Below are 23609 nucleotides of genomic sequence, written 5' to 3'. Positions count from 1 at the left end.
ACAATTTCTGCAGTACCTGAAAGGTCTGGGCCCTTTACAGAACAAATGGAATACTCTCATTGGCCTGAGGATCTTATTTCTATTTTAGACATGATACAATGAGTGAGGTCAAAAGGTGCAGTGTGGGAGGCCACAAAGCAAAGGTAAGATGAGGGTGGTGTGGTGCTAGTGAGGCGATGCAGTTACTGAGATTTGTGGTGTGCGCAGCATGGCTGTATCTGCATTTTAAATAGATGTGTACTTATTGTTTGGAATCTGCTTTTCTTACCTCTCAAATATTTTTCCTTTCTAAAACAGCTTCTCTTTCCTTCTTTCTGTTATGTTGGGGTGACTGCCATGGATTAGTGTTTGTGATCTTTAAGAGGCTCTCAAAGGGAAGAGGGAGTTTGAGGTTAATGTAATGGCCTTTTACCATGAGTCTAGTAGTCATCACGCTCTGTGTCGAGGGCATGCTGTATCTTTGACATAGAGGCCTGAAGTAGCTGAGTTTGTGTAACATGAGTGTGTGATGCCTTTGCTCCCCCCGACCTTAGGGCTATGTTGATCAGGTGCAGTGATTCAGAGTAGGCCAGGCTATGTTGTAACTTCCTAGGCACAGCCTGTGTGTATAATGCAGCATCTGGCTAGTTCCAGCGGGCTCTGTCCCAGGGATTATCAGAGCTTGCTCTCCCCAGTCTCCTTTCTGCAGAGTGCAGGTAGGAAGCATCTCCAGACAGGATTTCCCGGAGAAGTGAGCCCATTGTTTCAGAGCTGGTAAGCTGGCTGAGCAGTTCCTTCATTTCCTCTTTTCCAGCAGCAGGTGGTGCTCTTGCACTGTCATGCCGCTTGCTTGCTTGCCCTGCTGCATTCAGCCATTTTAGGCATGGTGTTTTCCTTCCCCATCATCTCCATTTTGTGTTTATGACGCAGAAAATAAAGATTGAGCAAGGGAGGAGTCTGTGGGGAGGGTGAGGCTAGCTGAGGCAAAGCTGCTGCTGGAGCTGTCACTGTGCTGCACTCCTAACAGTCACACTGAGTTGAGTGCAAGCAAAGGCAGGAAGGCTTCACTTGCACAGTGTGGGGACCAGAGCAAGAGGCTGCTCCCTGCCTGTGCTGAGAGAGACAGGAAAGTAGGAGCTGTATGTGCAGGGAGCTCAGAATGGAACCCCCCCCTGCTATCTAGAGTCTGGGGAGCTAACAGCCTGAATTACCCATTTCCTAGACTCCTCCGACAGCCAGGGATTACCCTCTCCTGCACCCTGCTCAGTACAGCTACTGGAGGGGGATGCCACAGCTGTGCCAGGGAAAGGAGCTTACACATCTGCAATATGGGGCTATCTTCCCACCTCTTGGGGGGGAGAGGAATTCCTCTCTGTGAGACTGGGAGTGGGGGTTATCCCCCCACAAGCAGTGCAGAGTACAAAGCAGTCACAGTCAGGGTAAGCCTTCTCCCTCCAGCTGCTGTGTTATCCCAGCTGTGCCTGGGGAGCAGAGTTGCCCTGTTCCAGCTGTTTTGGGCTGCAAGATTTTTATTGTCTTTTCGGTGTGTGTGTGGAGGGGGGAAGAACTGGATTATTATCCCAGGTGCTCTGGGGGAGGGGGTGTCTTTCCCCAGCTGTCATGGGAGCCCATGCAGAGATACCCGTGTATGTGACCAATGATTTCTTGTTGATATAGCTTTCTTTATAATTTGTGGTGTATATCTCAGAAGTCCTGCTCCTCCCTCTTGGTGTCCCAAGTGCTGTACGGTGGGATTGAGGAGGGGGGCTTGCTCAGCCCAGGAGCAGACACCAGGTGGCGAGCCAAGCTTTGGAAAGCTTTATTCTGCCTGCTGTGCCGCAGGAGTCCTGCTCTGCTATCTGCCCCCACCCCACCCCCCACCCCCCCGACCTTCTCCCCAAGATCCTGTACAAGTCAGGGGGAGGGAGCAGCACAGGGGAGTTGTGTGCTGTCTGTAATGCTAGCAACCTTGTGCTTGTAGTGAAATCTGCAGCTGAATTCTGTACCAGAACGCCAGAGAGAAGTGGGGGCTTCTGGGCTCTGTGGCTCATAGCAGAGCGATGTGTTCTGACCTAATCCAGCAAAGAGAGATCTCTGGGGAGGGGGCTGTGTTCTGTCTGTGTGGGATCCAGGCATGGGGGGAAGAGGCGTCTCTTTGGGGAGGGGACTGTCTTCTGTCCCTGTGGGACCCAGGGAAAAGGGTGTCTCCAGGAAAGGGGATGTGCTCCATCTATCTTAGTTTTCTGTATAGCCGCCCCCTGCTCTTAGTGATTGTCAGGCTTTGATCTATGTGTATGCAGGCATTGTGGGCCAATTAACCACTTTCCCATGTGGAACAATTCTGCTGGTTGTGATTGGGTTAATGTGACTGTGTGTGAGAGAGAGAGAGAGAGAGGTTGCTTAAGTGTTGTGTGTGTCTGTATGTGACCTTGAGGTTATTAATTGGTTGTAGCTGATCTGGGTTTGTACCGTAGGTGCTCCAGTCATCAGCCTTTTTACCTCACTTGCCATAGCTCACTGGAGAACCACAATGACTCGTGTGGAAGGTGTGAAGGGCAGAGAAGTTTAGTGCAGCTATTCTATCTCCCCAGTGGTTTTGCTCAGGGTTTCAGATGGGTTTGGCTCTAGGGAGGTTGCTATGTCCTCAGCCACAGAGGCTGTTTTTGTATAGTAGGTTTAGCTATTTGGTAAGAAATGGATTCATGTGCTTCCTGTATGGGCCATGTTCAAGAAAGTGGCTTGATGATCCTCTGTCTATACAGCATCCATCACTGTAGTGTTTGAGGGCCTAAGCACTGTTCCCCACTCTCCACATCTGTCTGTCTCTCTAGGCTGCTCAGCCCCACTTTTAGTCCACACTTGTGCCTCCTTGTGGAACTGTGCTGTTGAATGATAAGTCAGAAATGACCTACTAGGTCTCTTCCATCTCTCCTGTCTGCTTCCTCAATTCCAAGATTCAGTTTATTCTCCAGGGTATTTTGTACAGTTTTAAACCTAAATTCCCCATCCCTTTCCTAGGGACATAATTGCACAGTTTAATAGATTTTATGTTTTTCCCCTTTCTTTATTCATGTTATCTTTGCCCACACCCCAAATCCTTCGTGAGAGAGCTCCCCAGGAACATAGTATGGGGCTTCCTTCATCCTAAGAGCCCCTCTGACCTCTGGGAATTGTTATAGCAGCTGCTTTTCCTTTAAGCCTCTCTGAGTTGCAGTGTCCTTCATTTTTGGTGCGTGCACACACAGAAAATTAGGTCAGTGACTGTGTTTTCAGTAGCTGCTCTGTCTGCTTTTAGCCTAGGGTGTGAGCACATGGCAGGGGGAGGGAATCCAAGGGGAAGCACCATCATGGGTTAGCTTCTGAGGAGAGAGATGCGGCTCTTCCCTTCCATGTTACTCTGGGCAGTGTGGTCTCAATGTGAAAGAAGAGCAGGGTATTGGGGTTAGTCGGGGCAGTCCTGAGAGAATGTGATTGGCAGTTAATGTTCCTTCTGCCAAATATATTGTAGGGAAATCTATCTGTTATTTAGATCACTGTTGCAGCTTAATACTGTCTCATGCACTCCTCAGGAGGTGGAGGGGTTGATTCTGCCCTTTGTAGTCACCTATGAGCCAAACCAGCTGGGAGGAAGAATTTAATCAGAGAAATGTGAATGATGATTAGGAATCATTTAAGAACACTGCACTAGCTGCCTAAAAAGCCACAATTGAGGAAGAAGGCTGTGTTGGTTAAATAAATGACCTGGTTTAAAGGGGAAGTGAAGGCAGCTTTTTATATTTTTTTAATATATAAATAAACATATGAAAGAAAGGGGAAGTTGATAGTATTGAATATAAATCAGAAGTTAATAATTTGTAGAAAATTAATAAGAGAAGCAAAGGGTCACAAGGAGCAATCTATGGCCAGCAGAATTAAGGACAATAAGGAGTTTTTCAAATATGTCAGGAACAAAAAGAATCCTAACAGTGGTATAGGTCCATTATTAGATGGAAATGATAGAATTATCAATAGTAATGCAGAAAAAGCAGAAGTGTTCAATAAATATTTCTATTCTGTAATTGAGGGAAAATAGATGATATAGTCTCATCATATGGTGATAACACTCTTTCCATTCCACTAGAATCTCTGGAGAATGTTAAACAGAAGCTTTTAAAGTCAGACTTTTTAAAATTAGCAGGTCCACATGATTTCATCCAAGAGTTGTAAAAGAGTTGGCTGAAGAGCTTGCTGAACTATTAATGTTGATTTTCAGTAAGTCTTGGAGTGCTGGGGAAGTTCTAGAATAGCAAAAGAAATCTAATGTGCCAGTTTTTAAAAGGGTAGATGGGATGACCTAAGTAATTAAAAGCCTGTCAGCCTGACATCAATGCCAGGCAAGATAATGGAGCGACTGGTATAGGACTTAATAAAGAATAAAAGGTGGGTAATGTAATTAATGCAAATCAACAGGGGCTATGGAGAATAGATCCTGTCAAACTAACTTGATATCTTTTTTTGTTGAGATTACAGTTTTAGTTGATAACAGTAATAGTGTTGATGTCATATACTTAGACTTCTGTAAGGCGTTTAACTTAGTACTACATGAAATTTTGACTAAAAAAACTAGGATGATATTAATTTAACATGGCATACATTAAATGGATTAAAAACTGGTTAGCGGATAAGTCTCAAAATGTAATTATAAACAGGGAATTATCATGAAGTGGGTGTGTTTCCAGTGGGGTCCCACAGGAATCTTTTTGGCCCTATACTATTTAACATTTTTATCAGTGACCTGGAAGAAAACGTAAGATCATCACTGATAAAGTTTGCAGTTGACACAAAAATGGGAGGCATGGTAAATAATGAAGAGGACAGGTCACTGATACTGAGTGATCTGCATTGCTTAGTGAACTGGACACAAGCAAACAATATGCATTTTAATATGGCTAAATGTATACGTTTAGGAACAAAAAATGTAGTCCATACTTACAGGACAGAGGACTATCCTGGGAAGCAGTGACTCTGAAAACATTTCAGAGGGTGGGGGTGATTAATCAACTGAACACATGCTCCCAATAGACGCTGTGGCCAAAAGAGCTAATGTGATCCTGGGGTGCATAAATGGGAATCCTGAATGGATGTAGAAAGGTTATTTTACTTCTATATTTGGCACTTCAACTGCTGCTGAAATACTGTGTCCAATCCTGGTGCCCACAATTCAAGAAGGATTTTGATAAATTGGAAAAGGTTCAGAAAAGAGCCACAAGAATGGTTAAAGGATTAGAAAACTTGCCTTGTAGTGATAGATTCAAAGAGCTCAATCTATTTAGCTTAACAAAGAAAATGTTAAGGGGTGACTTGATTAGTCTAGAAGTATCTGCATGGGGAACAAATATTTAATAATGGGCTCTTCACTCTAGCAGAGAAAGGATAACATAATCCAATGGGTAGAAGTTGAAACTAGACAAATTCAGACTGGAAATAAGGCATAAGTCTTTGACAGTGAGAGTAATTAACAATTTATGAAAGGGTGTAGTGGATTCTCCATCACTAACCATTTTTAAATCAAGAATGGAAGTTTTTCTCAAAGTTCCACTCTAGGAATTATTTTGGGGCAGGTCTCTGGTCTATCTTATACTGGAGGTCAGACTAGATGATCATGATGGTCCCTTCTGGCTTTGGAATCTATGAATATATTCAAGAGAACTTGGTAGCCATGCTGCACTTTGAGGGGGTTAATAACCCTTTCCTTCGTTCCATCAGCTTGCCTCTATTGCTGCTAGTCTTCTGGAATTAGTATATCCTCTGCCCCCATCCCTCGGGAGATCATGGGATCAATGGGGGGGTGCAGCCAATGAAGGAGTGAGCTTTTAGGTGTTTGGGCAGCATGTCATCTCAGTCTTATCTCTTCTTGGGGAAGCTATTGCATATCTGAGAAGGTGAGAATGGGATCCTGGGGCTAGAGCCAAGCTCTTTATAGGGTGTTTTCAGACCCATGATCCCTAAGATTCAAATCTCTGGAGTGATGACTGGAAGATCCCCCAACCCACATGAGAAAAGAGCCTCTGTCAGGGTGTGAGACATTTTGCCAATGCACCGGGGGAAGATTCAATATGTAGGGCCCTACCAAATTCACAGCCGTGAAAAACGCATCACAGACCATGAAATCTGGTCTTGTGTGTGCTTTTACCCTATACTATACAGATTTCACAGGGGAGACCAGTGTTTCTCAAATTGGGGGTCCTGACCCAAAAGGGAGTTGCACGATGTCAAGGCTGCTTCCCCACTCTGAACTTTAGGATACAAATGTGGGGGCCTGCATGAAAACTTCTAAGCTTAACTACCAGCTTAGATCTGGTCCGCTGCCACCACTTCCAAAGTGCTAATTCCTTTCCCTGGGTAGCCTTGAGAGACTCTTCACCAATTCCCTGGTGAATACAGATCCAAACCCCTTGGAGCTTAAAACAAGGAAAAATCAATCAGGTTCTTAAAAAGAAGGCTTTTAATTAAAGAAAAAGGTAAAAATCATCTCTGTAAAATCAGGATGGAAAATAACTTTACAGGGTAATCAAACTTAGAGTCCAGAGGAATCCCCTCTAGCCTTAGGTTCAAAGTTACAGCAAACAGAGATAAACACTCTAGCAAAAAGGTACATTTACAAGTTGAGAAAATAAAGATAAAAACTCACACGCCTTGCCTGGCTGTTTACTTAAAGTTGGAAATATGAGAGACTTGTTCAGAAAGATTTGGAGAACCTGGATTGATGTCTGGTCCCTCGCAGTCCCAAGAGCGAACAACCACCAAAACAAAGAGCACAAACAAAAGCCTTCCCCCCACCAAGATTTGAAAGTATCTTGTCCCCTTATTGGTCCTTTGGATCACGTGTCAGCCAGGTTACCTGAGCTTCTTAACCCTTTACAGGTAAAAGGATTTTGGAGTCTCTGGCCAGGAGGGATTTTATAGTACTGTACACAGGAGGGCTGTTATCCTTCTCTTTATAGTTATGATACACGGGGATCGCAAGGTTATTTTAGGAGGGGTCACAGTATTGCCACCCTTACTTCTGCGCTGCTGCCTTCAGAACTGGACAGCCGGAGAGTGGCGGCTGCTGACTGAGGCCCCAGCTCTGCGGGCAGCACAGAAGTAAGGAAGACAGTACCACACCATGCCATTCTTACTTCTGCACTGCTGCTGGTGCTGCCTTCAGAGCTGGGCTCCCGGGCAGCAGCCGCCGCTCTCCAACAGCCCACCTCTGAAGGCCATGCCACTGCCAGCAGCAGTGCAGAAGTAAGGGTAGCAGTTCCACAACCCCCCTTACACACAATAACCTTGCGACTCCCTCCCCCCCAACTCCTTTTTGGGTCAGGAACCCTACAATTACAACACCATGACATTTCAGATTTAAATAGCTGAAATCATGAAATTTACGATTTTTTAAAATCCTATGACCATGAAATTGACCAAAATGGACCGTGAATTTGGTAGGGCCCTATCAATATGGGCTTTGTCACCCATCCCTGAGGTCTCTGTGCTCGCCCAGTATATATTGCAGCAAATGTCCTATTGCTAGAATATTTCTCTTCTGTCTGGAAGAGTCAAGGCTGCTTCTCTGTCCCTGAGCAGGAAGGTAAATCTAGTGAGGGCAGCTGCCCTGATCTCTCCCTGTCCTCTGCAAATGTCTGTGGCCTGTGTAGTGGTTTGTGGAACATGGACTGGACAGAGCTCTGAGCAGCAGGCAGCTTTATTGGCAGTGTGGAGAAGCGCTGTGCTTCCAAGATGTGGGTGAAAGCCCCTCTTGTCTCTACTCACCTTAATTTCCTGTGCATGCAGCAAAGCAAGACCAGGAAGGCGGACCAGAGAAGAGTACACAAAAGAAAAAGGTCAAAGAGCTGAAAGTGTTGGATTCAAAGAGTGCACAGAATCTCTGTGAGTATGTTGAAATTAGGGAGTTGCCCATGAGTCCAGGGGTGTGCATAAGCTTCCTGATGGGGCTGACTGGAGAGAGCCAACTGAAGCATAAAGTGACTTTGTCTCTATGTAGTTCTTGGCTGAACACTGTCCCCATAGATTTATTTGTGCTTCTTTTTGTTACCCTGGCAGCGATTTTCCTGGGCTCCTTCCGTATGCCTTACGAGGAGATCAAGAATGTAATCCTGGAGGTGAATGAGGCTGTGCTGACTGAGTCCATGGTGCAGGTGAGTGAGGATCAGGGAGTCAAACATCTTTCCCTGCAGTGGAGACCCCCTTGTATTTGCTGGACTGAGGTCTGTTTGGAGAAATGAGCTGATGGGATATCAATCTTTCCTAAGAACATTGCCTCCTTTCTTTGGTAGGAGGGCCCTTGGCTTCCAGAGCTGCCTTCATTCCACATCATGTAGGAGTCAGCCACCTTCTCTTGGTCTTGCCAGGGGGCCTGATTCATATGACTGTGCTACACTGACTCACGTGTTTCTCCCTCAGAACCTGATTAAGCAGATGCCAGAGCCAGAGCAGCTGAAGATGCTGTCAGAGCTGAGAGACGAGTACGATGAGCTGGCTGAGTCTGAGCAGTTTGGTGTTGTGGTGAGTGCCCTGACTTGGAGTCAGAGATAGGATATCGTTGTGCAGCTGCTTATGTGCACAGTATGTGGAGTCCCCCCACCAGGCCTGCTGTGTGTGTGATGCTGTTGTCCCCTTCTCTTCCCATATCTGATCCCGCCCATTGCCTCGGCATGTCCGCTGTCTGGGAGTTGTGCATTTTATCTTGTGAGTCCTGAAACAGCTTTGGAGGGTTGCACACATTGATCCTCAGACTCCTCTCTGCCCTCACAGTGGGTTACAGATGATAATTTCTGTGTCATAGGGTGACACTGGCCTTTAAGAGGGAGTGGGGCCAGTGTACCTGGGACTCATCAGCTGCCTCCCAGTTAGGCTTAAAAGAGGGCACCTGGGCCCTGGAGGTAGGAGGGAGACTCAGAGCTGCTTGAGAGCACTAAGTGAGTGTCAATCAAGAAAAAGGAAAATGACAGCTACCTGCGAGTGAGGAGACTGGAGGAGGTCTCTGGGGAAGAGGGAGAAATAGTCAGGAAGCCAGTGGACGGTCTAGCCTGCTGAGCTTCCTGAGCTCAAGAGTCCTGGCCAGAGAGGGCTGGAGGCTGAGGGCAGCAGAGGGAGATGTGTGCTGGCTAGCTGAAGCCAGAGGGCCAGAGAGGGCTGAAAGCTGGCAACAAGGAATGGTGAGAGATGCTGGATCTGCACTGGAGAGCCTCAGTATAAAGAAAGATGCTGGGGATGTACTATCTGAACTATGGCTGTGGAGCTTGCGTTATGGTTTATGTGCAATGGCCTTTCTTTTGTAATAAATTAACCTTGCAAGGGTTGTTTGTAATCAGAAGCAGTGAAGGGGAAACTGAGGCAGCTGCAGCTGGTGTGGTGTGGCTTGTCAAAGAGGGCACTCCAGGTGGGATCACCTCATGATACTGCTACTCAGCAGTGTTTTTCTGGTGATAATTTCCCTTTCCCCAACTTTTCACTTCAACTGTGGTTAGTGTTAGCTGTGTGTTGTTTTTTTTTTTTAAATTCACATTAGTTTATGCTTCTTTTTTTGTTTTAAATATCCTTTGGCATCACCACAGCCATCCAGAGATGGATTTAAATAATGTGCTCCATGTGCCAAAAAAGTTACCAATCGTTCTTAGCCTGCCTGGGTAAAAAACATTCTCTTTGGGGCTGCTTGACCTGCAATCAGTTTACTCCATAGGTTCAAGAATAGGCTGGAAGTCACCCTAACGGAGGAAGTTTTGTCAGCTAACCTAGGTATGGGAGGAGCCTGCAGCTAAGTTTCTGACTAAAAACCTTCCTCAGATCAAAAGGGTATAAAGGAGATTCTCATAGCTGTGTGTTTTAGAGGATTCAGTGCCCATGTCCTGGTCTCTCTAGAAGACAGTATACTTCAAACACTGGGGATTCTCCTAGGAGTTGTCAAGGAAGGTCTCCACTTCAAGAGCCGGATGTATAGACCCCATTTCCTCTCTGTACAAGGAATTTAGGTTTGGGCATGTGTTGGCACTGTTTAGTGCCTTTGATGAAGGAGGGTTGGTGTAAGAGATTCCTTGACTCTGGGGAATGTGAAATTGGACACTTGCTACAATGGGGCAGTTGGCTATATTTCGCTCAGTCTTATTTCTTATCAAGTTGGCCCGAGCTTTGTTGTTGGCCGCATGGCAGCAAAGGAACTTCAGGTGACTCTTTGGGTCCAAACAGTCTTCTAATTCCTGATGTCCTGCCACCCTAGGGATTTTCTGGACCAACTCCAGTGTCTCAGTGCATGTTCCTAGATTCTGTTCCTTGAACTTTCTCCTTGTCATTAAATTTCTGTCTCAGATTCAACATTTTGAGTATTACTTTCTTTCCCTTAGAATTTGTGGCACAATTAGTCTGGCTTTAGGGGGAGAGATCCTCTTTAATATCCTCCTTCAGTACAGTAGTGATCTGAAATGATTTTCTGGTATATTCCCTATGGCCGTTATAGGTATTATGCACTTTAATTCAAGTGAACTTATAAGCTTTCATGGGCCTTACACATACTCATGGACTCAGTGAACTGCATCTCGCCATGGCCACCCTTCTAAAAGGTCTGGAAATAAGAAAGCAGTATTGCCATACCAACTTCCCCCAAAATGTCCTAAGAGAGGAGCTGAAGTGTCTCATTCTCTAGAGAAATGTTGATTGTCTATATCAGAGAGGTTCAACATACAGAGCACGAAGAGGGATCTGTGATTGTCCTCTATGTCCCACCTTTCCATGAAATTCCTAATGGTGTTGGCAGCCTATGACAGAGGTAAGAGAGGGAAATCATTTTTGTCTGTATCTCAGGATAAGGATTTCAGAGCTAGATCAGATGAGAAGGGGGGCTCATTTCTCAGAGGCAAGTGATCAATTTACAAGCCATTGTAGTCTGTTATAATTTCCATCTGTGGAGAAAGATCCTTTCCAGAGGCTAGCAGGCAAGGCATAAAGGCCTCGATTCTTCAAGAAAGGCAGCACTTGATAAAGTGCTTGTTAAGAACAGTATATGATGCTTGAACACAACTGCCTGCTCCATTGCCTCAGCAGTGATGCTGAGACAAAGGATTCATAGTTCCTTACATCATGGCTTCCTTAGGAAGTTCAGATGAAGATTTTCAATTTGTCTTTTAAGTCACAGTCTGACAGCATGATAGAGGAAACTGAGGGAGGCCAAGATTGCCATTTGAGCTCCTGGATTTTCTCAGATTACCTATAGACAGATTATCTGCAACCATGGAGTTTGCTCCAGAATCCCTACCTTGCTGCGGGAATGTGCTCCATAATCTGACCTTTAATTTTTTAAATAAAGTTTTTAGCCCTTATGGTAGCAGAGAAAATGTCAACAACGTGAACTCTGTAATTTAATGCAGTGTCATCTCCATATGTCTGCAGAGAACCTGGAACAATAGCTCTGAGACAAGTGACTACACAATTCCAGGGCTGCATAATTCCTTTTCCCTAGATGTCCTGGAGTTCACCATTGTGCTGCAGCCAGCTGCCCAGTGTCACAATTGCAGGGTCAACTGTATCTTTTATCCCTCTCTTGGTTTTCCTTGGGGGCACCCATGTACGTTTTCAGGTTCCCGGCTGTCACCTCTTGGAAGAAGATGTGCATCCGTGTCCCTCCAGACTGGTTTTAGGCTTCCAGTCCCTCTGCACCTCACTGTTACTTCCCCAGCAGGTATGACTAGGGCCAACACCTGTGGCTAACTATTTCTAGATTTGCTTGATGCTGCCTCAGCACAGGCAGCTGGACTTCATGAGTTCTCGAGGTCTCTTCCAGCCCTACATGTCTATGATTCTGTGCTGTCTCCCGGAGCTACAACAGTGTATACCAGTTACTAGCCAACCTTCACAAAACAAAATACATTTATTCTTAGGGCACTGTCCCGTCAGGCAATTCCTAGCATTACAGAGAACATAAAAAACAGTAAAAAGGGTTAGCTCTCCTGGTTGCAAGCTTATGTCAGGCTTCAGATCAAGAACTAGAACAAGCTTGGGACAGTCCAGCTGTTTCTTTCTAGCGTTTGGGCCTTTGATCTCTGATCTCCTGTATCTCCAGACAATGTCCCTCTCCTCAGGACAAAGCTTCAAAGGCCTGGGTTTTTGTATAAGCACTATTGTTGAATTTGCATTAAGCATCCTCAGGGATTCCCCAGGAAACCCACGTAACACTTACTGTTGCAAAAGTCCAAGCCTGTCTGGCATGTTTCGGTATAGTCACTGAACACCTACACTTCCCAGGTCTCTCATCTGTTACACCTGACATTTTGTTTTCCATCTGTCACCCTGCCCTGCTTGGACCAGCCTGCAGCTTCCTCTTGCTCTGCAGCTTTCCCCCCAAAGGGAAGTTAATTGGATCACAGTACATGCTCCTTTATGGAGCCAACCAGCAGCAGGTAGGAGAGCAAGAAACAAGGGTCCAGGGAGTGGAGGAGACACAATTGTAGGCTGGAGAACAGTGCAGCAGCTGAAACTTGAGGAGCTGGGGAGATAAGCTGCTAAAGCCAGCTACCAATACCTTCTCTTTCCTGGCACATATGGGGAAGAGGAGGTTTTGAGCTGGGTTGCCTTGGCCAGCATCACAGGAGCTAACGCCCAAAGAGTAGAAACAGGGTGCCCAGAGAACAATAACAAAACTCATCCTGGAAAATAATCATCACATTTTACATCAATAAGAATTTTCAACTGAGACATAGCTGGGTGGTTTTTGTGGGGTTGGGAGGATGAGAACAAAGGCTACGGATATTTCATGGCAGTAGAACAATTGTTGCCTTGGAATTTAGGGGTTTCTCTTGCAGCATCTGGTCCCACTGTGCTGCCTACAGGTGATACGTCCTCACTCTTCAATATCCCACAAGCATCAGCAACTGCAGTCTAGTGTTCAGTCTGGGCGCCACCTTCAGTCCAGTAGTTCAGTAAGTAAATCCGGGCCCATCACAATGTCTACCAGTTACCAGCATCAGCCAGTTTCTTCAGCCACATTTTATTCCCAGGGTGAAACCTGGTCATGAAATACCAATGGAAAGCCCAGACTAATAATAATTTCTTTCCTTCCTTCCAGTCTAGTTCACTGACTTGACCACAGCCAAGCCTGTCCTCCACCCAAGGGGTAGGATGTCTAATTTCTCAGACACATGGTTCTAGTCCTTCCCACCCCCGTTTTCTGTTGTAGAAAGCAAGACAAGAATTGGATTACAGAATCCTAATAATCTTGGTTGGGGCTCCGTTAGCTGTGATATTTGGGCATTCTTGTGCTTATGAAAGAACTACCTGTGCTCTTACCAGAGTTTCCAGAAGGAAATTCTGAGCTAGTCACTTCACCTAGTGGCACTGATGTGGGAACCTTAGACAGTCTTAGATGCTTTGAGTCATATATTCAAATAGAAGCATTTCCATGGGGTCTTATAGTAAGGATGTGGCGTCTCAGGTATGGCCTGGTCTTGCCATTTTGGAGTGTTTATTGTTCTTGATGAAACCTGGGTTATCTTTTTCTATTGTTAAGGTACATTTAGTCCCTAGAATGAGTCGTTCCACATTGGATGGTAATTCTGTCATTGCTCATCCTTTGGTGAAACTATTTTCAAAGGGTCTTTTGCCTGTATACCCACCAATCTGTAAGTCACCTAATTTTGAACTTGACCCTCCCTAGACTCATGGATGATCTGCTTGAGTCAATTCCTGACCAAGATAATGTAAATTTCATCCCAGGCCATTTCCCTTCTGAACTTCTTTCCAAGCCCACAAGCTGGCCATGAAGCAACTATAGGGCCAGAACTAAACAGTTTAATAAATCGCCTGGTTGTCATAAGAAGGGAAGAAGATGAAGTAACAAGCAGTCTTCGATCAGTAACGATCTACATTCAGCTATGTTATGTTAGATGGGGGTTCAAGTGTCAAGGAGCTGTGGGTGCTTCAATGGCCTGCTTCTTTGAGACTAAGATTACCATGAAGATCCTGTGTCATGGCTATGTTTGGGTGTAGTCTCTTGAGATTGGATCCAGATTTGATGTTCACCTTGTGAGGCTAGCACTTCTGTCTCTGTTTAAATACACGCTTCTGAGTAACCCTGCTGCAGGTTCATTGCTACTACATCCCAAATCAAATGTTAGACTCTGATTTGGGAAAACAGCCCTATTCAGGAAAGCACTAAAGCACAGCCTTCATGTTCTTGGAGCCAGCAGGACTTCAGAGCCTATTTTCATGCTTTCTGGAATTGGGGCCTTAGAGTAGGAATCTGCAATGGCAATTGTATGCAAGGGAAAGGCAGTTTACCTACCAGTAATTGAAGTTCTCCATGTGTATTTGCTTTCCCATTTTCCCCTCATCTTTGTGGTCTAGAATTAGATTTTGCATACATGGAGTGAAACTGAGTATGGTTAGGCATGTGGGCATTACAGCCTCAATTAAAAAAATCTAACGTACCTTATGTTTGACTGAGTGTCAGTGTGTGTATCTTCTGTGGTTAGTTGCTCTTAAATGATTCTGGGATTTGCAAGGTATAGCACACAACTCCTAGAGGGTGGATCTGCAAGGAGCTACCATCACTGGTAAGTAGGCTTCTTTTCCTGTCCCCTTCCCTTTTCAGAGCATCTTGTTTTCTCTTCCTCCTGTGTGACACTGTTCCTGTCCCCTTCCCTTCTCAGATTAGCTCGGTTTCCCACCTGCGGCCCCGCCTCAACGCCATCCTTTTCAAGCTGCAATTTAATGAGCAGGTGGAGAACATCAAGCCTGAGATTGTCTCCGTAACAGCAGCCTGTGAGGAAGTGCGTAAAAGTAAGAGCTTTTCCAGCCTGCTGGAGATAACCCTACTGGTGGGCAACTTCATGAATGCAGGCTCCAGGAATGCTGGTGCCTTTGGCTTCAACATTAGCTTCCTCTGCAAGGTGAGTGTTTTTTCCATGGGCAGGTCAGGGAATTGCTTCCTCTGTGTTTATCACGCAGGGAAACCTCCAGGCATCTGTGCTTGGGACAGCAAACCACAGTTTGCTAGGTTCAAGTATTCTCTGTGCTGTCCCATTCTCATAGCCAGTTTTCTCATTACCAGCTCCGAGACACAAAATCCACTGATCAGAAGTTAACATTGCTGCACTTCCTGACTGAGCTGTGTGAGCAGCAGCACCCCGACATAATGAAGTTCCCTGATGAGCTCATCCACGTGGAGAAAGCCAGTCGAGGTATTTGTTATTGTAGTGTGGGTGGAGTGTCACAGAAGGTGATGTCAGAATAGGTGAAAGGTGGTGCAGGGTTACATTGGAGGTCTTGATCTTGTTTTGGGAGAATGGAGGGTTGTCTCTGTGTATGGGTGGGAATGGGAGATTGGATCTTGAGCATGTGGAACAAAGACCGTTTTTGTTTCTATGTAAATGGACGCTAGGCCAAGAGGTTGCTGTTGAAGCTAGTTCCCAATGGTATGTGGTTTTGTGAGTATGGTAAAAGGAAGGCCTCTCTGGACTGAGTAGTAGGGCTGTGCTGTGTAGGGTAGTGAGGGAAGCTCCCTGAACTCCCAGGCGTCTGTCCTTACACTTGTTATATCTATTGTTTGTCCTGTGTGGAAGGCTGGCTGCGTTGAGTCAGTGTCCAAGGAGGAATGAAAGAGGAGAGCAGCAGGATGCAGACTGCAGATGTATCCTTCCTTCAGTGAGCAGGAATGAAAGCTCTCAGCAGAGTGCCTGGGGTCCTGCCCCCCACCCGTCCAATTCTGCATTCCCTAACTAGCCTCTCATTAGTACTGATAACATATTCCTTTTCAGCCCTCAAGCTCTCTTCCGACACACATGCAATAGAAATTCTAATATAAACATACACAGTTTCTCAAGTGCACTATGCTTCCTGGGGAAGGGGGCAAAGGTGGTTTTATGCTATCTTTGTAGATCCCCAATCCTCATTTAGCATGAGGGCTGCTACAAGTTGCACCAAGCTATCTGTGACCCAAAGAAACTGATCTGGCATCCAGAAATCACTGAACCACAGAGGATCTCCTAGGCTGGGGGCTACAAAGGAAAATGGTGTAGAACCTCTAGGCTGGGGAAAATCACAGGCAGCCTGTGTATGGCCCCTTTGGTTTATGAGAATGGCACAAAGGCAGCATAGTGGGGCCAGAATCTGGCCCATCATCCCTGGCTTGTGCCCAGTTGGAAAGGGGAAGAGGAATGAGTGGAATGCTGGAGACATCGTCCATCTGCTTGGTGTAGAAAACAAGTCAGCTTTGCCCTCCACCTGAGTTGATGCAATCCATAAGTAGATAGGGCCCTATCTGTGGTGTGAACTGCTGTCAAGGACCCCAGGGAGCTTCGGTCTTGTCTGCACTGGCACAGCACCATTGTACTGGTGGAGCTTGCCTTGCTTTGAACTGGGTTAAGCTGCACCAGGGTAAATGGTTAGAGCCCTGATACAAAATTTGTATCTGTATCTGATCTGCAAACATGGCCCGTGGATGCAGATATCCATGGATATAAAGCAGATAGCCGCAGATTTGCAGGGCTTTATAAATAGTGCCTTTTCTCTGCATGGTTGCAGTTATAGTAGTGTTTAAAAACCCATTGTGGACAAGGCCTCAATTTTGATGTGTACGTTGGGAATATCGTACAGACACTCCCTGGGTTACACAAGAGCCGACTTACGCAAATTCGCACTTACGGAAAAAGTTCCATAAGCCAGAAATAGGATTTTCGAGTTCCGGAAATTTTTGCGTAACGTATGGGTATACGTTTCTGACTTAAACAAAATTCGAGTTACGCAAGGCTTTCCAGAACGGAATAATTGCGTAAGTTGGGGGGCGTCTGTACTCCATCTTTGTCTATCTCTTTCAGTCTCCACTGAGAATTTACAGAAGAATTTGGATCAGATGAAGAAACAGATTTCAGATCTGCAGCATGATGTTGAGAATTTCTCCAGTGACACAGACAAGAAGGACAAATTTGTGGAAAAAATGACCATATCCTTTACCCCTAAGAAAGAGGGCACATGCTAGGGCAGAAGGGATTTCCAGTGCACTGCAAGGTTGTGGGGAGCTAGCACATGGGTATGTCCTGTGCAAGAAGACATCTCTTACATGGTGTTGGGGCAAGGCATGTTCATGCATGACTGAAGGGATCCCTGGTTCATTGTTTAGACACTCTAGGCCATCAGCAGGGGAATCTCCACTTACCTCCAGATCCTTGGATGCTGTGTGCAAGGGAATGCCTGATACTTGTCTGGATGCCAAAAATGCTTGGTACTTTGCAAGTTTGCTGGAAGTTGGTCTGCAGGTATGTGGCACAGACAGCAGGATTCTCTGTGCACCATATGGTGATGGTTGGAATGCAGGGTGTACCTCTACTGAGGGCAATACTTGGTATGCTACATTGTCTTGGGGAGTTGCTACCACAGGCAAGGGAATTCCAGTGTTCTGTGAGATGGGAGTTGGTACTTGCATCTGCCATGTGTCAGAGTATTCCCATGCTACCGGCCGGGGACAAAAGTGGGATGTAGATATGCTGTATTTGCATGTGTTTTGGGGATAAAAGCGCTCAGATTTAGGCACATTTCAGGGTGATGGTCAGGCTGACAGGTAGTCTGCTCTGGCTGAGGGGATTCTGGTGAGTTGCATGGATTTGGGATTCGTGTGTTCACTCCCACTGTACTGTGGTGGTGTGACACTGTACCTCGGGGGAACACCCAGCACCCCCATGTTCATCCTTGTAAAATGATTGTGTGGTATCCAATGCAAAGTTTGTTATGTCGGGTGTCATCGGAAGGCTCATAATGCACTGAGCATTGTTGTTAAAGTGATATTATAGTAATTGTTACAGTAACGTTATAGGTTATAATTTCATGTATATAGTTATGAGGCTGAAAATGTATCCTTATGCCTTAAAGCAAGCCCAGGCAAAAACTCTCCGAGAGCAGAGAGACAATTCAAACCTTATCAGGGCATGTATGGGACAAACCCAGCCCAGCCTCACATGAACAAAGGGCACTGGCCTAGGCAGCAACTAAAGGATCTGTTGGACTCTTGAGTGAGTCACCCCCCTTCCTTTCGTCAGTTTGGGACTGCGATGAGGTAATGCTCACCTGACTCTGAAGGGAGGGGGGCAAAGCCAAGAGGGAAGAAAGAACATGATAAAAGGGAGAGACGTTTGCCATGTTCTTCCTCTCTCTTTCACCTACATCTACAGACACCACACCAAGTGACTGAAGCGCTGATCAAAGGGGGGAGCCTGGCTGAAGGGCAACCAGCCAGCCTGTGGTGAGAAACATCTAAGATTGTAAGGGCATTAAAAGTGTTAAAATCAGCTTAGAATGCGTTTTGCTTTTGTTTGACTAAATATGACTTATGCTTTGGCTTTTATAATCTCTTAAAATCTATCTTTCATAGTTCATAAATTTGTTTGTTTATTCTACCTGAAGCAGTGCGTTTGGTTTGAAGCGTGTCAGAGTCTCCTCTTGGGATAACAAGCCTGGTGCATATCAATTTCTTTATTAAATTGACGAACTCATATAAGCTTGCAGTGTCCAGCGGGCATAATTGGACACTGGAAGACGGAGGTTCCTAGGGTTGTGTCTGGGACCGGAGATATTGGCTCATGTCATTCGGTTGCCCAGTCCAAGGAGCAGCTTATATGCCAGAGGCTGTGCGTGAACAGCCCAGGAGTGGGGATTCTCACAGAAGAGCAGGGTAAGGCTGGCTCCCAGAGTCAAGGATTGGAGTGACCTAGCAGATCACCGCTCCAGATAACACCAGAGGGGACTGTCACAGGTAGTATGGGCCATACGGAAGGAGCAGCACTGGTGCACTGTAAGGCTCCCTTTGTAAGGGGATCCCTGGAAGGAATGTGCCGTTGGAAGTCCGGTGCATGCCATGCATATTCACACCTAGCCCTCCCTCCTCCTCCCTTAACATAAGACACTGAACCCTTGACCTCTTGAGCAGAGGATACTGGGGTGCACCCAGTTGAGTATGCTGGGGATCACTGCAGTTGGAGGGGAAGCTCTCTATGCTGTCAGAGGGCAAGCTGGAGAAGAGCCCATTGGTTAACCAGATAATTCTGGTGCATGCACATGCTATCCCTCACTCCTGGTGTTTCCACAGAGCAGCTGATGTAATCCTTGACTCTCAGATTTCACATCTTTGTGAAGGATGCTCGGGAGCAATATGAAAAGCTGCAAATGATGTACTCAAACATGGATAGCCTTTTTAAGGAGATGGGCCAGTACTTCCTGTTTGACCCCAAGAAAATGTCCGTTGAGGAGTTCTTCATGGATCTGCACAACTTCAGGAACATGTTTCTGGTGAGCAAGGGACCCTTTCCTCATAGAATCATAGAATATCAGGGTTGGAAGGGACCTCAGGAGGTTATTTAGTCCAACCCCCTGCTCAAAGCAGGACCAATCCCCAGACAGATTTTTACCTCAGTTCCCTAAATGGCCCCCCTCAAGGATTGAACTCACAACCCTGGGTGTAGCAGGCCAATCCTACCACTTAGCTCAGACCAATCCATCCTGTGCACCCAGCCCTGGCATGATCTTTTCTCATCCTTTCCCACTGGGAAAGTAACTCTGTCTGTACAGTTACCCCCCCTTCAGACCTTTGCACCATCAGTCACTTCCCAAATAGCTGTTTTTCTCATTTGCAGCAAGCTGCCAAGGAGAATCAGAAGCGGCGTGAGACAGAGGAGAAGATGCGCCGAGCTAAACTGGCCAAGGAGAAAGCTGAGAAGGAAAGACTGGAGAAGCAGCAGAAGAGAGAGCAGCTGATAGACATGAATGCAGGTACTAGAGGCAGTATGGTGATAAATGAGGGGCAGCAGAGGTTCTGGTCTGAATGCAAAGCTGTAGCAATATAGTGGGTTGTAAGGTGCAAGAAAAAAGGGAAGTGGCTTTGGGCCCCTGGTTGGGGTCTCAGTGATGAAGACAGCTCAGCACATGGAGCTGAGCTGACTAGACATAGTGAATGTTTCTATGTGAATGCCTTGGCTTCCAGCAGCAGCACAGAGCATTAGACTTTGGTGGTGTGTTTATTCTGACTTATACATCCCCATAGCATTGCAGAGTTCTTCACAGACCAAAGAGAGTGACCTAAGGAGCTTACCACTTATGTAAAATGTGGCAAATTACATGGCACAGGGAGAGGCATTGAACAAAAGGAGAGGGAATTCCTGTATTCCTACCTTGTGCAGTCTCTCCCCTTGGTCTCTTGGGACAGCTGGTAGTTAAAGGAAGAAGAAAGAGCTCTGCCCTCTCATATCTCCTCGGACAAACGCGTTCGTCCTGAGGAGGCCTCATTGCAGGTCATCCTGGACTATTTACTGCACTTAAAGCTCCAAGGCGTGTTGCTGTCTTCGGTCAAGGTGCACCTGGCGGCCATTTCTGCGTTCCACCCTCTGCTTCAAGGCAGGTCTGTCTTCGCCCATCCCAAGATGGAGTGATTCGTGAAAGGTCTAGAGCAGGGGTCTCAAACACGTGGCCCGCGGGGTGATTTTCTGCGGCCCGCGAGCCCCTTCCCCACGTTCCAGCCTCTTGCGGGGGCAGGGCAGGCAGGCAGGGAGCCTGCCCTGCCCCCAGTACGCGCCGGGCCAGATCCTGCCCTCCGAATCCTTCCTGCAGCCGAACCCCCTGCCCTGAGCCCCCTGCCATACCCTGCACCCCTCCTGCACCCTGACCCCCTGCCTCACCACTCACCCTTCCTGCATCCCAACCCACTGCCCTGAGCCTCATGCCGCACCCCTCCTGCGCCCCGACCCCCTGCCATACCCTGCACCCCTCCTGCTCCTTGACCCCCTGCCCTGAGCCCCCTGCTGCACCCCACACCCCAACTCCCTGCCCTGAGCCCCCACCACACCCCTCCTGCACTCTCTGGGGGCAGGGAGGGGGCAGAGTTGAGGTGGGGATTTCAGGGAAGGGGCAGGGAAGGGGTGGGAAGAGGTGGGGCAGGGAGGGCCTCATGGAAGGGGTGGAGTGGGGGCGGGGCCGAGGGCGGTGGCGGGGGGGAGTTGTCAGTAATGCAGCCCTCGGGCCAATGTACTAGTCCTCACGTGACCCCCATGGTCATTTGAGTTTGAGACCCCTGGTCTAGAGCACCTGTACCCGCACATCCGAGACCCGGTTCTCCCATGGGACCTGAATCTGGTGCTCTCGAAGCTTATGGGCCCTCCTTTTGAACCCCTAGCTTCCTGCTCCCTCCTGCTCCTTTCCTGGAAGGTGTCCTTCCTGGTCGCCATATCGTTGGCTCGGTGGGTGTCCGAGATCAGAGCACTCACCTTAGAGCCACCCTATACAGTCTTCTACAAGGACCAGGTCTAGCTGCGCTCACATCCGGCTTTTCTGCCCAAGCTTGTGTCCCAGTTCCACACGGGCCAGGACATCTACTTACCGGTCCTCTGTCCAAAGCCTTACACGTCAGATGCGGAGCGCAGGCTGCATATGCTGGACGTCAGATGGATGCTGGCCTTCTACATCGATAGAACACTGCCGTTCTGTAAGTCAACACAGTTGTTTGTTGCGGTCGCAGACAGGATGAAGGGCTGCCCAGTCTCAGCCCAGAGAATTTCGTCTTGGATCACAGCGTGCATCCGCCAGTGCTACGAGCTGGCAAAAGTGGTCCCGCCAGCGATTGTGACAGCTCATTCCACTAGAGCACAGGTGTCTTGGGTGGCCTTCCTGGCACAAGTGCAGAATCAAGAGATCTGTCGGGCCGCCACCTGGTCATCCGTCCATACGTTCGTGTCGCACTACGCACTGACTCAGCAGGCACGAGACAATGCTCACTTTGGCAGAGCCGTATTACAAGTTGCACGACGGAGAACTACAAGCCCACCTCCATTGATACTGCTTGCAAGTCACCTAGAATGGAATCAACATGAGCATGCGCTTGAAGAAGAAAAAATGGTTACCTACCTTTTGTAACTGTTGTTCTTTGAGATGTGTTGCTCATGTCCATTCCATTACCCACCCTCCTACCCCTCTGTTGGAGTTGTCGGGAAGAAGGAACTGAAAGGGCGTGGGCTGGCAGCGCCTAATATACAGTGGCATGGGCGTGGCACGCTAGAGGGCACTACAGCCGGCCCTATGGGTACCGCTAAGGCAAAAATCTCTGGCCGCACACGTAGGCACGTGCACACCTAGAATGGAATGGACATGAGCAACACATCTCAAAGAACAACAGTTGCGAAAGGTAGGTAACCTTAACATGTCTCTTTTGTCAAAGCCACAAATCCTGTTGGCTGCCTTTGTTACCAGTGAAAAAAGAGTCCCCACCTTTGTATTAATATGCTAAAATTGAATTCTCAAGTCCGTTTAGGTGGTGCTTCATCCAGTTTCTTGTCCCACTGTGTAATACAGTAGGTATATCACCAGCTATCTCCTTGACCCTCTGCTAGATGATCTGTTACATGAGGATATTAATGAGATGTCTAATTACAGAGTTGTTGGCATATGTTGCTAGGCCTGGCACAGCCCTGGAAAGCCCAGCCCCTGAGATGCAGTTGAGTGACACTCTATGCAGTGGCCATATGCTGTTTACAGTGACCTTCTCATTCTTAACCCATTTGTCACCCCATCTGCAAACCTTTACGCCATACCAAGGATGGCCAGTCTGTGAACCAAGGGGCTCATGCAAGGTTTTCTGTTAAGTGCTCTAGTCCAAGAAATAACTTCCCTCTCTAGGAGCTGTCCCACAGCAGGGGCTTCCTCATTAACAGGCATAGTCTGCTCTGTGCTACTAGACACATTCCTTTGTTACAACATATGGACTCAGTTACTGCACTTTTCCATTGATTTCCTGCTTCTCACTTAATTTCCTGAAACTTATCCCCTCCTTCTGCCTGTGGGAACTTGTGTGCAGTAAAATGCCCCACAGGCTCACTTGCATTCCTTCCCAGCCCCAGTTTCTTGGGCTCTTCAAGCAAGCAAGTCCTGTTGCAGAGCTCTTATTGATCACTGTGAACTCTCACTGCTGCTCTACTAAAGTCATGAATTCGTGGACCGTGAGATCTCAGGGTGGCTTTCCCCAGACAAATTTGCCAGCCCTCTAAGCCCATGTTCAATGACTTCCAGGGTTAATTGTGCCCCAGCTCTCATCAGAGAGGGATCCCCACCCCACCTCAGCATCTTCCCAGCTCAGTCTTGTTTTTGCCAACTGTTTCATCTGTAACTCTGTCATGCTCTCTCATCCTCCTTTCTCTCCCTCTCTCCCTCTCACCCTCCAAAGAAGCTGGGCTGTTTGAGCCCCTGTATTCAATGGGGGACTGTGATGGGCAGCAAGCTGCTCTTTGTTTTTCTGGTTTGCCTCTACATTTCTTTCCTGGCCATTTTCTCATGCTGTCCCATGGGCTCCCCAGAGAAGCTGTGTGCAGCGTTTCCCTCTAGGTTCACGGGGTGTTCCCTGTTAGTTAGTCCCTTAGCTCTTGTCTGCTGCCTTTGCTCTGGAGTTGGGCCGCTGTCTATGCGCTGTCCCGGGGGAGGCCCAGGAATGTAGCATTGCAGCAGCTGAATGCTTGAACTCTAGTATAAAGTTTAATCTCATCTGAGAGCTGCAGGAGGAGGAAATTGTTAAAATAAGCAAATGTATGAGTTAACGAGTTCCAGCTCCTCCCCTGGCACGTTTCAGTTTGCAGAAGGGG

At 47.2% G+C, this 23609-nt stretch overlaps 1 protein-coding gene across 5 annotated transcripts in view; it reads left to right on the top strand.

Annotated features, from left to right (window-relative positions):
- Positions 1-23609, top strand: part of DIAPH1 (diaphanous related formin 1) — a 152503-nt gene that overhangs the window by 113351 nt on the left and 15543 nt on the right. For all 5 annotated transcript variants that reach the window (XM_034779422.1, XM_034779420.1, XM_034779419.1 and 2 more), the window contains 8 exons: positions 7792-7887; positions 8062-8156; positions 8422-8523; positions 14655-14894; positions 15056-15185; positions 16821-16945; positions 19117-19281; positions 19626-19761. In XM_034779422.1, coding sequence (XP_034635313.1) covers positions 7792-7887; positions 8062-8156; positions 8422-8523; positions 14655-14894; positions 15056-15185; positions 16821-16945; positions 19117-19281; positions 19626-19761 — 1089 coding nt within the window. The remainder of the gene's footprint in view (positions 1-7791; positions 7888-8061; positions 8157-8421; positions 8524-14654; positions 14895-15055; positions 15186-16820; positions 16946-19116; positions 19282-19625; positions 19762-23609) is intronic.

The sequence above is a fragment of the Trachemys scripta genome, chromosome 8 (assembly GCF_013100865.1).
Source record: "Trachemys scripta elegans isolate TJP31775 chromosome 8, CAS_Tse_1.0, whole genome shotgun sequence".
In the NCBI taxonomy this organism is placed as follows: domain Eukaryota; kingdom Metazoa; phylum Chordata; order Testudines; family Emydidae; genus Trachemys; species Trachemys scripta.
The sequence above is the reverse complement of the archived record's forward strand: the minus strand, read 5'-3'. Positions and strand labels throughout refer to the sequence as shown.